Source organism: Pogona vitticeps, chromosome 8 (genome assembly GCF_051106095.1).
Source record: "Pogona vitticeps strain Pit_001003342236 chromosome 8, PviZW2.1, whole genome shotgun sequence".
NCBI classification, from domain to species: Eukaryota; Metazoa; Chordata; class Lepidosauria; order Squamata; family Agamidae; genus Pogona; species Pogona vitticeps.
The window spans coordinates 453747-468936 of record NC_135790.1 but is presented as its reverse complement, the minus strand read 5'-3'; the positions used below and the strand labels follow the sequence as shown (position 1 = coordinate 468936).

Here is a 15190-nt window from a genome sequence, read left to right as displayed (position 1 = left end):
CCGATTTCTCACAGATACATTCCAGGACCACCTCTTTGTTTTCAACAGCTTGTTTTTGGAACAGGATCAAATCTTGCAGTCAACCCAGCCTAACTGATTAAACTTAATTTGGCATAGATGTTTCCAATGTCCCAAGTTGCACAGACAGTTTCTGAGCCCTAAATCTACAATGCTCTTTCTGTAGCCAGAAAATGGCTGTTTCACATCCAAAGAATTAGGAATGTCAACATGCGTCTAAATTTCCAGAAGCCGTTCTTGTGGCTTCCTTACCTGTTTCAGTAAATTGCACGAGAGCGTGAAAATATCAAACAAAGAGGAATCGCGGAATGAAGACGCAATCTTCCTGTGCTTGGTCAGAGGGTGTGTAGTGTCTGCCTGAAGAGGAAGGGAGCAGGTGGGAAGGAAAAGAAAGAGTGACCGTCATTGGAATAGGAGAGCAAAAAAAGCACACCTTTTTGAAGGGATGGATGCCAAAGAGGGTCCCCAACCAGGACAAGACTCTGGCTGGACCCTCTGGAAGCCCCTTCACAGACTCTGAAGCAAAGTAGGCAGATCAAAGGATAATCCAGCAAAATGGCTCAACTTGCACACAGGACTGTGGAGAAGTTCAATTAAAGCAGCACTTGGGTGTGTGTGATTTATGCCCCACAATGTGTACAAAAGAAGATCCAGCAAATGGCTGAGATAACGCCATTGAAGTAGCCCACTTCGGATCAAAAAACATCTAATTATCTTAACATTTTCATTTGTTCTAAATTATACCTATGTTTCATATGACTTCGTATTTTTAAACTGTGCAACACTCTGATATGAATAAAGAAAGGGAACTCAAGTGTGTGTTAAGCGAACGAAGGCTAGGTGCCCCAGGGGAACATGCCAATGAAGATAACAGTGGCCCAGCAGGGCATCCTGTGCTTTGCTTCTCTCATGAGTTACACAGAGATGACTCTCTTGTTCTGCATGACTCTAGGATAGTGGTCTCTCTACCGCTGTTAAATTTCTCTTGAATTGCCAATAAACGCCGTGCTTAACTGCCTAGATCTGCAATTTGTGAAAGTGGTTAACGGCTACCATCTGTCTCCACTGCTGAACAGAACTGTGAACAGGCATGTCTGCAGCCCTCCAAGTCTTTCTGACCTACAGGGGAAGCTTTGTCACAGGATGATGACCTCTGCAAAGGGAAGAGAGTCAGTCAATCCACCACCCATAAAGAAGGTCATCCCCATTCCAGCCCTACCTGGGAACCCAGCAATCACAAGGGATGAGCCCCACCTTTGCTCTTTAGTGGAATGACAGGTGACAATGAATTGAGACCAACAACAGAAGCACAAAGGGACCACTCGATACATCAGGGCTTCTAGAATCTAAAGGCAGGCAAAGCAAGCACCATGCAGGAACTGATAGATGGCATTAAAACAGTAAAGACAAGAAAACATGGTTTTTAAAACAATGAAGCCAGGGTCCTCCATTTGTAAGCCCCAAACAGTGCTCTTAACCATACGCTCTTTGGGAAGCCATGAACTCATCGTGCGGCTCTAAGCTGGAAGTACTTTGGCAGCATGTAACAATCAAGTTGAAGACATTCACATGCAATTTTGCTGCCTGGAGTAGAACATTCAATGCACTTTGGGACCTGCTTATCGAGTTAGGTGGTCCCTGTGCCGTCTGGTCCCTGCATTTCTGTTGCACTGCCCGAGGACTTTCTGCACAAGGTCAGCGCCAGCACTGGATCATGAACTTGTTCCAGAGAAGCTCACTCCAGAAGAGATCTGCCTGCCCTCCACTTCACTCCCCTGCCTGACCCCTGAAAGCCACTGTCTAAGCTTGATGAACTAGCCACAACAGAGGAGTTCATCTGTGCACTGTAACATAGACCAGTCCAGTCCAATTGGTGACATGCTATTTTTGTGGGAAAAGAGCACAGAGATAGCTGCAAGTGCGCACAACCCACCCGCCCACCCACCCACCAATTCCAAGGGCTGGCAGTGAGGGAGACGGGCAGAACCACCATGCTCTCTCCACCCAGCTTCCCTGCTGGGAAAAGGACCCTGTGATTCTGACAGGACGCCACTATAACACCCGCAGCCAGAAGGTGTGCAGCAACGAGTGCCTGGATGTGCTTTGCAGATGTTTGTCCTCAAGCATTCAGTACACAGCAGCATGCGAGGTTACAGACAACACCATTTGAGACCAGAACCCAGAAGACCCCCCCCCCGTGTTCTTTGCCCCCCAACACCCTAAGGGTGAGGGGGCTGAAAGGGCTGCCCATGTGTTAGCAAAACAAAGTCTGGTCTGATGCTGTATCTCATGAGCTGCACCACCCAAAGGCCTCTCACGTGAAAACGTTCCTGTCCCTGTACAGGCTACAGGAAGGCCTGCCCTCAACTGCACAAGACTGCCCTGAAGAAAACACAGCCTTCCTTGTTTGAAACTCTTTCTCTCCTTTGCTGCTTTTAGAATTCACTTCCAGCTTACACTAGAAGTCTCCACGGCCGATCCCACGTGGCAGCTAAGAGTGAACTGTTAACCTACTAGTTTCCTTTTATCTGCTGATTCCTTCCTAGCCTCTGAGCTTTCACGACACTCATTGTCAAGAGTAAGAAGGTTTATTCCACCTTTGAAAAGCAGCAGCAGGTACACGAACTTGACGAGCTTGCAATTCTGAACATGGGAATCCAACCCCCGGCCCTGAAGAAATAGTGAACCTTGCTGGTGAAACTCTATTAGACCACTGTCACTAAAGCTGTTTCTAAAGGACTGGGGGACAAGGGAAGACCAGAGAGGACAAAGACTAAACTCCAGAGGAACAGGGTGGGGTGGGGGTCAATTTCTTACCACCAAAGAACACGACTCTATAGACAAAAGACAAGGCACAGACACACAGCAAAATGAATGAGAAAAGTTGACACTTACTTCACTGAGGAAGGCTGAAGCACTTACTTGGTTAATTTCATTGGTTAGCTGAGACAGGATTGTCACTCCGATGATACAGTGCTCCACACTATCCTGGAGAAGGAAGGGGCAGAGGCAGCCTGAGTTACATAGTATGGGCTGAGCCAGGCGCAGAGAGGACAAAGGCCACCCCCGCCAGAGAGGGGGAGCAGGAAAAGCACCCCTTGCGCAGAGATGCAGGGGCGCTGCGCTTGGATACATTTTGGGAGTCGTATTTAAAGCTTTTAATATTGTGCTTTTAAAGATATATGCCTTGGGTCCTTTTTTAAAAGGAAGAAGTCAGGGTCAAAGTATTTTAAATAAGCAAATTAAGAAAAATTTCTAATTTCTTGTTGTGAATCACCCTGAGAGGCAAAATAATATCTTAAACAAAGCTAACAGTCCTGGATGAGTAAAGGTTCCAATGGTGGACGGACACACACACACAAATACTGTGGATGTTAACTCCCAGACCTTCCGCTGTGACAACAGCAAGACATTTCCAACAGAAGTTGCAAACCTGAAACTTGCATAGTTCCTTGGGAAAAGCTCGGTCAGCTAAAGGTCAGCTGCCAGCAGCAAGCACACACGCTTCAGTTTCAGGCCTGACATTTCCTAGGCAACCAGGGATTGTCCTGAGGTGAGGAGACACCTTTAGCTGGCCAGGCTGAAAGGGGGGAGCAGGGGGACTTATGGCTCTCCACTATTAGCATATTTAACATTACCATCTTTGCTTCAGCAATGACAGTGAATTCCTAAACATGTCTCCAAGGTAAGTGACACAACACATGACTTTTCATTCATTTCCAAGCAATGTTCCAAGCTCTGGGCATTGCACAAATTGTCTTTGGGGTGAAGGAGTAACAAAAGCAGGAGACAGCCCACCTGTAAAAACCTTGTGACGTCAGTGATGACATTTCTGAAGACATATTCATCCTTCTGACAATCAAACCAGCCCAGCTTTGTGATCCTAGCATACAACTGAATTAGTGCTTGCGTCACAAACGTCGCCAGCTTAGGCCTGGTAGCCAGATAGTTGAGCACATAGTTTCCTGAAAGACAAAACACACACAACATCTCACTGAAAACAAGGGAGGTCTCCTCAGGATTTTATTGCTCTGTAGCTGCTTGTTATCAAGTTATCAAATTGCTATTTTAGTGCATTTTGTGGTTGCTCAACTGTATTTCTTGCTATTAAACTTCATGTGTATGCTTAAGTTATCCTTTTGGCCTGCACTGTTGGCTGAGTTGAACTGGGGAAGACCTGAATTGGCTGACTTGAATTGGGAAAGAAAAACAGGGAATACAGGAGATGAAACAGACCCCATTCTTCTCAATCTGTCAGGTAACTTTTTTTCAAGCATGCTGGCAAAATTAAAGAGGGAAAAGGAAAAAAGAGAAAGAAAATTCAAAATATTGTGACATTTTAAAGGCCATCAGTGCCAGCCTTCATGGATCAAAATCCATTTCTTCTGACCTCTGCAGAGAGCTCCTAGTGAAATAAACATTAGTCTTTAAAGTCCCACAGTATTTTGCCTTTTCTTCCTTCCCCTCCTCCTTTACTTTGCCAGCACACTTAAGTTATCATTTTAGAACTGTTTACAAATAAAATTAGAGGCAATTAATGTTTCAACACAAATATCCTGAAGGACTGTGCTGGGAAAACCAAAAGAGTCACAATTTAGAGGCTTTGCAATTAAACAACTCACTAGTAAAGGTATGCAGGTGAGTAGTTTTGGACTATAGCTCCCAAAATCCTATGCTGCTTAGGGGACAATGGGAACCGTAGTCCAAAACCACACATCTGCACAGTTCTGACTTCTGATCCAGGTGCTGAGCTGCTGGGCCGAATTCCTCATATGGTCTTTGCATCTTATAAGCTCCTCTGGCAACTATTTTAACCCTGGGCAGGCTGGAGCCAAACAACAGGAGAGGGTTTAGTTTTTACTTACGTATATCTATCCGCTGTTCCAAGGGCAAAGGGTTGTTTGTGCGCGACACCAGTTTCGTAAGGCATGTAGCTGCCAATAATTGGGAGTAAGATGACTATGAAAAGAAGCAAAGAAAAGGCAAAGGGTTCAGCCACTGGCCGGCAAAGGTCAACCTCCAAACTGACTGTTGAGGGAAAGGATGTCATTCTGATCACAGTTCTCCATGAGGCTGGCCGGTCTGCTCCTCACCAGGATTTATAGCTAGTGGAGGCAAGACTCTAGGAACAAACCGCATGGAAGAATAGGAGAGTTCCCCAAAGGTAAGGAAAGGAAGCAAGATTCAGGGAGTCTGCTGGGGATCCCTGTGTTGCCATTCTTGCTGCAGCATTCACCACTTTGAACTGTTTTGTCCCCAAAGAGAGAGAGAAGGGTTTGGTTCTGTTGCTTTTGCCTAAAGATCTCATCTGTGAACAGGCTAAGGACGTTATCTCAATGTTGGCTGGCAACCATCCGAGCTTAATCAAGGCAGAGGCAGATAAAATGCTGCCTGTAGGACCACGTGTGGCCTCTCCAGACCACCCTCAACAACAACAACAAAAAATGCTCCTAAATTCAAATTGTGTCTGAGTGTGAATTGCTCCATACCTACCATTTCATCTCTTCTAGGGCCTCAAAGAATCATCGCCTAAAAGTATTAGGGACAGCTACATAATTATGAATGACAGTCAATTGAAGAAAAAGACTGCATAAAACAGAACTGGCAAAACAACTAATTGGTGGACTTTGCATTGTGATGCTTTTCAAGTAACTATTAATCAAACCAAATAATGATTTAAATCCAGTCTATGTGGACCAACAGTCTCCTAAAACTGTGTCTGGACAGGTAACATAGAAAAACCAGTTAGCCACCTTGAGTTCTCTTGAGGAGAAAGGCAAGATATAATTAATTAATTAACTGGGCCAGCCTGAAATAACTCATTCGTATGAACACAGTTATCAGACCTCAAGCCAAGAATTTTGTCAAGAGCTTTCATCCAAACGCTCCCGAGGCCAAGGGAGAAGCCTCCAGGATGAGCGTGGCCTGCCCTGAGGCTGTCGGGCACAACAGGTCACATGAGCGGCAGCAAGAGCCCCATCTGAGCAGCCAAATGAGGAAGACATCCTGCTGCATTTGCACATGGCTTGCAGAGGACCATGAACATGCCTGTCTCAATCTGTTACATCATGGAAACCAACGTCCTGCCTCATATGAGCAACACCCCCCTCATTCAACCCCACGAAAAGTCAAGGCCTCCCTCTCCCTCATACAACAGTAAGTACACAAGTGTGGGTTTTGTGACTCTTTGTTCCACATTGGCATCCTCAAGTTTACCCACCATCCCAGAATACAAACTACCTGTCACTGAAACTGTGTGCAAGGGAAGAGCTCTGCAGTGGGACAGGCAGGGCATCCTAACTGTGCCACTCCCCCCCTCAAAAGCCTCCCCAAGGAATTCTGCCCCTGCCTGTTGTTCCTGCCAGCCTGGGCCTGCCACCCCAGCTCAAAAGTAGCAGGGAAATATTGTTTTGGATGGGAGAACAACTAGTTCCCCATCCACCCCCATGCCAGATCTCTATTGCAAAACACTCCACTCTGGTTAATGTCACACAAATATGTAGCCTGGCCCTTAGACATCAAGTTCATTTTTGAAAGGAAAGCGGAGGGTAGGCCTGTCTGGCTCCATTTCCAACTACGCCTTTAGGTTGAGGGTCAAGGAGTATCACCCAACATTACCCGAAGAGGGAACAGATCCCAGGAAGCACCACTGTGGTGATGCTGACCTCCCAGTTTACTGCTGCAAAGAGGGCATGCTTACAGAGCACCTGGCAGACTTTCTAGACCCCAGAGCCTTCCTGTGCTGTCACAAGCACAGAACCTCAAATAGAGAGAGAACCTCGAGGTGTTCTGAAAGCGCATAGGGAGGGTTGTTTGCCTACGTACACTCCCTCTTTCCAGAAGAAGCTGGCACTTGTTCAAGCAGTCTGGGCTATTGGTAAACTCAACCAAGGCCTTCTCCGCCTGGATCCGCGTTGTGGTGTCAGTTGTCTCATAGAGCTGCTTGCACAGATTCTCTAGCTGGGCTAGACTCTGGAACAAACCAAAGAGAAGAACTCTGTTAGGATTTTTTTTTTTGAGGGGGCTCTCTTACTGTTGGCACAGGATGCTACATTATGCAGTTTCAAACAGAATTCAAGCCTTAACATCAAAAGTGTCAAGTATTATCAGTAGTTGACTATAGTGTTTCTGGAAAGCTCAGATATGACGAAACAAGATTTTTAATACGATAGATCCAGGAAAACCTTGGTTCCTCTTCATCCACTAATATTCATTCTCATTACGAATTCCTAGCAGTCTGAATGTTACACTTTTTGATGTTTTAATGTCCATGAAATGTGCTGCTTCCTTAAATGGGTTGCCACCCACTCACTTTTAGAGAGAAAGTACGGTATGAGAAAAGGACTGAATAGCAGAGGACCCAACATTGATAGCACCTCTGAAAACACAAGTCATTCTTGGGGCCAGCGCTGCTCAGAATCAGTGCCTCTGAGCAAGGCAGGAAAAATTCCCTGCCCCTCGCCACAAATACCTGCTTGCAGGGACACCCCAGTATGAGGCACTGCAGTTCCTGAGTCAGGTCACACCACACAAAAAGATTCTAAGGAACAGACAAACAAGAAACCACAGCCCCATGGAGGCAAGGAAACCTGGAGTGCCTTTGATGAACTTGGAAATCCCTACAGAGAGAAAAACAGATGGACAGTCAAGAGTTCAAATCAGCCAAAACTTATTTTAGGACTGTATTTTTGCATTTTTAAAATATATTGGGCTAGGAAAAGTGTTTTTAAGAAGAAATATGTTTAGAAAGACACACAAACTGGAGCTATAGCAGTGAGAAACTGACTGTAATAAACTTCAAGGAAATATAGCCCAAGATTCAGCCAGGTATTGTTGTAGACCTGGCCTCTATATACTGTATGTGCAAAGGTGAAGAACATGAGGAGGTTCTCAGCCCACTCAGGAATAGTGAGCAGACATCTGCCTTTCCAGCGCTGCCTCCTAAATCTTTTAGATACCAAAAGGGAATGAGAATCCAATTCTGCAGACAAAACATTGACACAGGAACAAGCAAGTCTGTAGAAATCGAAGACTCAAAAGAAAACTGAAGGTAATCTATCTCAGGGCATGAATTAAATCTGCTAACAATTAGCTGCTGTGCTCAAACTTTTACTGAATGAATGCTGTGCAGTCTAATAAACATGATACAAGCTGTCAATGTACAATTCATGGTTTAAAATCTGGATATAATCGCTCAGAGTGGTCTTGTAGCCAGATGGGCACTACAGAAATTGAATGAATGAATGAATGAATACGTACGTACGTACCTCCATCCATCATGAAGGCCAATGCCAACATCTGCTGGTTAGGTTTTTTCAGTACTCAGTGAAGGCCTATCTGCCTGATCTCTTTATGCAAGCGAACAGGACAACAACCAGTCAAACATGGTCAGACCTTTGAAAATTTGAGTTGGTCTACATGAAAGGAGCATAATCATCTCTTGAAGCCTATTAGCAAGACTGGACGCTAATATTTGAGTATCTAAAATGTGGACGTTGAGTGTGTCCCCTGTTAGTTTTGGAGATGTTGGTAAAATAAGCCTCGTTCAATGAAGAATGCACAGAACTAGACTCAAAAATATCTTTCTACAAAAAAAATGGCTTTGGAATCAGTGGATCAGTTTAAGCCTCATACTTTTCAGTAAGAAGCCCACCTGGTGGTCCTGGGGACTTCCCAGTAATCATATTCTTAATTACATAACCCTCTTGATCACTTTGCATATTCTTACCGCTAGCAAATTTTTCCAATTAACAACAGTTCTTTAAAAAAAAACAGAACAATTTAACTCGTTTTGTGTTCTAGGCTTTCCACCCAACAACTGGTCAGCACTGGAGAGGGTTGACATGCCCATTTCCAAATGGCCAATTAATGAAGGCACACCGTTGAGGCAAAGAAAGGGAGGCAATTGCTCCTAACTATGGCTGAACAATATAAGTTCCTCGAACAAAGATAAAAAGAGTCCTGAGCGCAGCAGCTATGCAGGCGAAGAGCCCTGTGTATCACAGATAAGGCCTAATGGCCACGAGACAGCACGAAAGCTGTGAAGTGCCTGTCGAAGATGCCTACACAAACATTCCAAAATAAGATGGACCAGGTACAGTACTTGCTCTCCTCTTACCAAGTCACAGAATCTACCTCATACAGTGCTTTGTGTGCAGGAGCTCCTACCCTCTCAAAGCCTTACAGAGTCAGCAGCAGATTCTCATGGAAAAGCCAAGAGCAGAATCCTATCCATCCCTGGTGTTGAAGGAAGGCCCAAGAGGCCTCTTTGACGAGGCACAATCAAGTCTGCTGGGGACTCATGACACCAACCTTCTAGTTGGATACCAGTGACCTCCACCCCAGATGCTGATGGACAGCCTACAAACATTTGTGTCTGTATGAGTATCTCAACTGAGTACAGGAGGACAGGCTTAACTCCCCAGAAGACCTACAAAGAGATCTTTCTTGAAAACACTGAGAGGAGCAAGATTTATAAGCACTGCTGGTGATTACAGCTGCTAAAATATTATAAAAGTGCCATGAACTTTCAATGTCTTCAATAGTTCTTCAGAACTCAAAAGCTTATTCCACCTTTGTGCCAATTTCCATAATATTTTAGAGGTCTTACTTCAGGGTTAGTTTTTTTTTAATTGATGGAACCCGCAGCTACTTTTTTCTTGAGTCGTGCAAGTGTAATTCGAGGGCCCATCCACATGGCTCTCTGCTCCAGGGCTGAGACAGTCCCATCCTTCTTCTAGGTGAGGGACAAGCAAAAGTTAATGGACTGGAGCTCCCATTAGCCTCAACTGGTGGTGAGGAGTGCCAAGGGTGGCCAGGCAGCAACGGCTGGAGGGTCACATTCTGCTCATCCTTGTTCTATAGCAGATGCCTTGGAAAATCCTGTTGCCATAACTTCGTGCTGGCATAATGCAGAATTTGAAAATTTCCTATCCATGTCCTTTTAGGTTCTAAGGTACCCTAGGTCTCCTTGCTGCCAGTGTGTAGTGAATAGGGAAACAGACTTTGGGTTCAAATCCCCTTGTGGCCAAGGAAGCTCACTGATGGTGTGTGTGTGTGGAACTGTTAAAACCACTGGTTAAATATCTCACCTATCCTAAAAGCCCTACTAGAGCCATTATACATAGGTTCTGACTTGATGGCATATCACATGATGTAACTTCCTACAGCTAGATGATGGAAGCCTTGTTTTCAAACCTCAAATGTATTCTCAAAGGGCCAACTCAGTTTCTAAAAAATTATTTCCACAAACAGAGAGGATAAGAATAGCTCAGAAAAGACACCTGAAGCCAGAAAGATGGGCAAACTACATAACAGCTCAGAGGTTCCCCTGAAGAATGAGAGGTTTACACCAAAAATATGAAGTCTAGAGTTCTCTGCTGAAAGATGACCAACAATCAAGGTAGATAAAAATCAATGTTGTTTTTAAAAAAATCTAATTGATTTAAATCACAAATTATTTTTAGATTTAAATCAAACCCACCCTGCCAACAACTGATAGGAAGCAATCACTAGGAATTCCCCACTGATTAGGTTAGTCTCAAAAGTACTGGAAAATACAAATGTTAACCCAAATGCATCATCTGGCATTCATTACCAAGTGGGCAGCAGCAGCTGATCTACATACTAACTACACCACTGTGGTCTGTAAAGTGGACTTTGAAGTGACAGGCCCTGGCAGAAATCTCTATTGGATCAATAGCTATTGGCAAGTTACTTTCTCTTAGATCAGCCATCTCAGAAACGACATGGAAGGAGATATGCAAGATCCTTCATGTCCAAAGATGCAACGGAGGAAGACGTCATTTCATTACAAATGTTATTAACTTGCTATATAACAAACACAGAAACAAAAGTTACGTAGTCTGTGATACCTTGAAGTCTGACAGGTTTATTTCAGTCTGAGCTTTTATAGATTGCTATCCCTTTCTCCAAAATTCACCTAATCTCACAGAAATAAATTTATTATGTCTTCAAGGTGCCAAAATATTTTTGGCTTTATTTTTGTTTGACCTTGTTATACATGAGGAAATAGACAAACCTTTAGGAAACTTGAGAATTTCTTAGGAAACTGCTGAAATAATTGAGGAGGTTTTGTTTATTCTTTTCTCCAAAACTCTAGTGACAATGAAAGAAAGGAGCACATCACTGACTACTTGTGTGATAACCACCAGCCCTCATGATGCTGCTTGTGTTGCTGTGTAGATGCAGCAGTGATATGGACAGGGTTACTACTCTGTCAAGCCTGCGGTGCTCAGAGGGCAATACAGCATGATTTTAAAAAGCTACTGTACTGCTGCCCAAAGTTGAACAGAAGTGTGACAAAATGAGGAGAAGTGTCAGCTCATCAGCACCTAAGACTACACCGACTGACATACGATCTGGCTCTGGAAGAAAACTTTGCATTGGGGAACTGGAATGGTCAAGCAGCACAACAAGACAAGACTCAACAGCCACACTTTCCAAGCATGGCTGCATCAAGCCATACTGTGCATGTGCATTACATAAGCTTCACATCCAAAGCACAGTTTGTAAGGGCTACCAGAAAATACATCAAACTTTTCTCCACATGCTGTGGCAACTTTTACTTCACAGCCAGCCCACCTTTTCCTCATAATGGGATGGAGGACAGATGAAGCTCCTTTGTTAGACCTCCCAAATAAAAAACCAAACACGCGTTCATAAAGTGCTATGTTGTCTGGAAAGCCAGGAGTAAAGGAGGCACGGAATCCCCGGCATCCTTTGCCAGCCTGTTGTGCTTCTGAAGAGCATGGAGCACAGAAGCTGGTAGGAGAGGAGCAGAACACACTATGGTTGTGCTGCCAGGCCTTTTTGTTTCTGTTTGCCTGCTGCAATCCTAGCCCAGGAACACAAGGGTGGCAGCAAGCAGGGGTCCTTCTTCCATGCACCACCACCTTTCTCTGGATCTTGTGCACCTTGTGGTCCACTTTGACCTCCTGTTGACAAAAGCCTGGGCTAGCTGGCTGCAGTCCGTTTCATGGCTCAAAAGCTGTGCATGGTTGCATTAAAGGAAAACTTCTGTAGATCAGAAACGAAAGATGCCAAAACACTGTCTAGCCCAGTGTGCTCCTGTACTGCATGGCCCTCCACCATCAGATCGTCATTACCATTGCCATCAACTAGCTGATGTCCAAGCTGTATCATGGTGGTATGACACAAATTGGCACGTATCCACAAAACAAACATTACAGACATCAAGCTACATACCAATGAAAGGAGCAAGAATCTCAACATCACCATCCAACCCAAACACATACAGGAGCTATTCCAAACAGCATTTTATTGAGGAATAAGTTTAAACCAGCCTACATCCTGCTGAAGATAACAAAATCTCTCCTTAAAAAAAGGAGAAACCCCTTATAAAATGCTTACGTTATGACATCCCATGAAGAAGAAAAGGAATATGCTACTGAAACAGCCACTAGTTCGTCACTAGTTAAATTAATCAGTATCTGCTCTGTGCTGCATTCACATACTAAATGGACTAAAAACAGAAGTGAAAGACACATTTGCATTATTTATTCATTCGTCCTAAGTCAGCATTACATCTAGAAGGGAAATGTGGTAAAACACATACACAGGGCATCACCTCTGATCTGTAACTTCCTTCCTATTACTGTATCCAGTTCAAGACTGGCCTTCAGACTTAAGAGTCATCCACACATTCTATAATGACTTTTTTCCCCATGCAAAAGGACCCACTGGGGCACTGATGTGGATGAGAGGTTAAGTGAACCCCATCTGCCAGCCCTGCCAAGGATCGCCTGCATGCTCACCAGTGGCAAATAAAACCGATCTTCAAGCTTGAAAGCCATTTTAAAAAGAGAAAGGTAATTTTCTTTTTTTTTTTCTTTCAGGACACCAAGCAGCTAACGTTACTTATGTCAGCCAGTGCAAGAGATGCTGCTCATACTCAACTAATATCATTTAGACAATCAGATTCTGCTTTGCTCAAGGTGAGCATCTTTTTCCTGAAATATATCAACAGGCTTGTTGTTTTACTCAAGAGTGAATCTGAGCCCCAACCCCACCTCCTTGCCGGTAGCATCATCCCAATGGGAAGGACCTGAGCCTGGGAAGGACCTGAGCAGCAGCAGCAGAGCAATTCCTTTGTATAGAAGAGGATGATGACCCCGGTTCTCATTCTGGGCACTCCAACTTCAACGGGCAGTTAGGGACGGAGTCAGTACCGGCCCAGTAACCCTTCTGCTGGTGAGCACGGAGGCTGCAGGACGCATCCCTGAACCGGGGGTTCAGGCGATTTCCCTCACCTTGGGAGCAAACCTCAGGGGAAGCCACGAGCTGCTTTGTAATCCCTCTCCAGCCCAGAGACCTCTGATGAAGAGCCCAGTCCTCCAAGCGAGGGGAGCTCCGAAGGACTCTCGGCCCGAAAGGCCTCCCTCCGATGCCAACTTCAACGCCGCCACCCCGCGAGGGAGGGAAGGGGACGGAGCTTTTGCCGGCCCCCCGCTCGCAGCGCCCAAGAGAAGCCCGCAGGGGGCTCCTTCCCCGCCGGGGCCGGGCCGGGACGGGCCGGGCTCCCTCTCCGCCCTGCCTCCGGCGCACGGCGGGGGCCGCCCTCCGGCCCAGGCAGGCCGCGCACGAGGGAGCCCGCGCGGTGGGGCGCCCTCCAGACACCTGGGCCCCGGCCGGCGGGCCGGCGGGCGAGCAGGCCGCGAGGCCTTCCTTCCCCACTGGGGCCCGCTCTGGCGGCGGGAAGGGCGGGCGAGCTCCGGGCGCCAGGAGGGCCTGGGCGAGCCCTCGGTCGGTCGGTCGGCCGGCCGGGCCTCCTTCCCTCAGGAGGCGAGCGCCCCACGGCCCGGCCCGGCGCGGCCTGTCCCGCCCCGTCGGAGGCCTGGCCCGCGCGCTGCCCGAGCCCCCGGCGGCGTCCGGCGGGGCCCCCGCGGCTCCTCACCTGCACATGATCCGCCATTTTGCGCCTCCATTCATGTTCTCCGCCGCCGCTTCTGCTGCTGCTGCCGCCGCCTCCCCCTCTCCCTCCCCCTGGCGACCCAGGCAGGGCTGCCGCGCCTGCGCACCAGCGCCGGCCCCCTTACGCACTCGGCGTAGGCGCCTCGCCAGGTCGGGCCGGAGCTGGGAGGCCACGGCGCCGCATGGCTTTGGAGAATGGCGCCGCCCGCTCCGGCGGCGTAAGCCAGGCGGTCGCGCAGGAGCGACGTCGGCACGCGCGCGGGAGGGGGAGCCCGGCTTTGTTTACATGGCTCTTAAAGGGGCCGCGCCTCGGGGAAAGGGGGCTCCCGGGGCCAGGAGCAGTCTACCTGTACAGGCGGGGCACGAGAGGGCCCGGAGGCTGCGCTGGCCGTGTTCGAGGGCTGCCTCTGCCGGAGATCCCCCTCGCGCGCGCCCTGAGACAAGAGCTGGTGGTCTGAGAATCAGGGTGGGAGGGTGGGGGCGAAAGGCTTCGAGTGCCTCGACCTTGGCACGGCCGTTGCACTGGCAGGGCCTTTTCTGTCCCTCCCTCCCAAGAGACGGGGGAGTTACTGGGGAGGGGGAGGACTCGTCCAGGGTGGCCCCGGGCGGGGTCCCTTCCCCAGGACTCTCCAGCTGCAGGAGCAGAGGCAGAGCCGCAGCCCCCTGGTCCCCTCTCTGTGCCAAGGCCTGTGCTTGGGAGGTGACCCTTGGCCTTCTCTGCTGTACATCAGGGGAGGTGGCTCTTGAAGAAAGCCTTCCCAGGCCCCTCGCCCAGCCATTAATCCTGGCACCCCCTCCGGGGCGGCCGGGGCAGCCAAAGGGACCCCCTCCCCCCAGTAATGGAGCTGTTGGGTGCAGGAGCTGAGCCCTTGGCAGCTGCAGGGCAGCGCCTAACCCTAACCCGCCACCAAGCAAGGTGGAATGCCAGGAAGGGCAGGCGGCAGGCTGTGGGGGGGGGGAGGGCAGCCGCCACCCTCCATGGCCCCGTTCTCTCTCTCTCTCAGAGCCACCCAGCTGGCAGCGGCACCCCCTCCCTTGGCCTTCTCCCAAGGCCTGGGCTCCGGCTCTCAGCCATGAAGACCGGCAAGAGCCACAGGTGCGCCCATGGATGGGGAGGGAAGGATACCATCTTTCCAAAACCTGGTCCTTTGGAAAGGTGGAGAGTGCCCTTCCTTCTTCTACGCAGATCTTTTCTGAAAGGAGAGCATTTTGGTAAAGC

General features: G+C 47.8%; 1 protein-coding gene across 3 annotated transcripts in view; it reads right to left on the bottom strand.

Moving 5' to 3' along the window:
• XPO7 (exportin 7) overlaps positions 1–14092 on the bottom strand; it is a 34114-nt gene extending 20022 nt beyond the window's left edge. For 2 of the 3 annotated variants that reach the window (XR_012080875.2, XM_072979118.2), the window contains exons 1-6: positions 13955–14092; positions 6844–6990; positions 4884–4977; positions 3817–3983; positions 2914–3006; positions 271–375 (exon numbers count right to left, since the gene is read on the bottom strand). Coding sequence is in view for 2 of the 3 variants with exons in the window: in XM_072979118.2 (XP_072835219.1) it covers positions 271–375; positions 2914–3006; positions 3817–3983; positions 4884–4977; positions 6844–6990; positions 13955–13972 (624 nt within the window). In the remaining variant the exon portion in view is untranslated. The remainder of the gene's footprint in view (positions 1–270; positions 376–2913; positions 3007–3816; positions 3984–4883; positions 4978–6843; positions 6991–13954) is intronic. The other variant, XM_072979119.2, reaches the window with a different exon arrangement.
• Positions 14093–15190: the final 1098 nt, after the last annotated feature.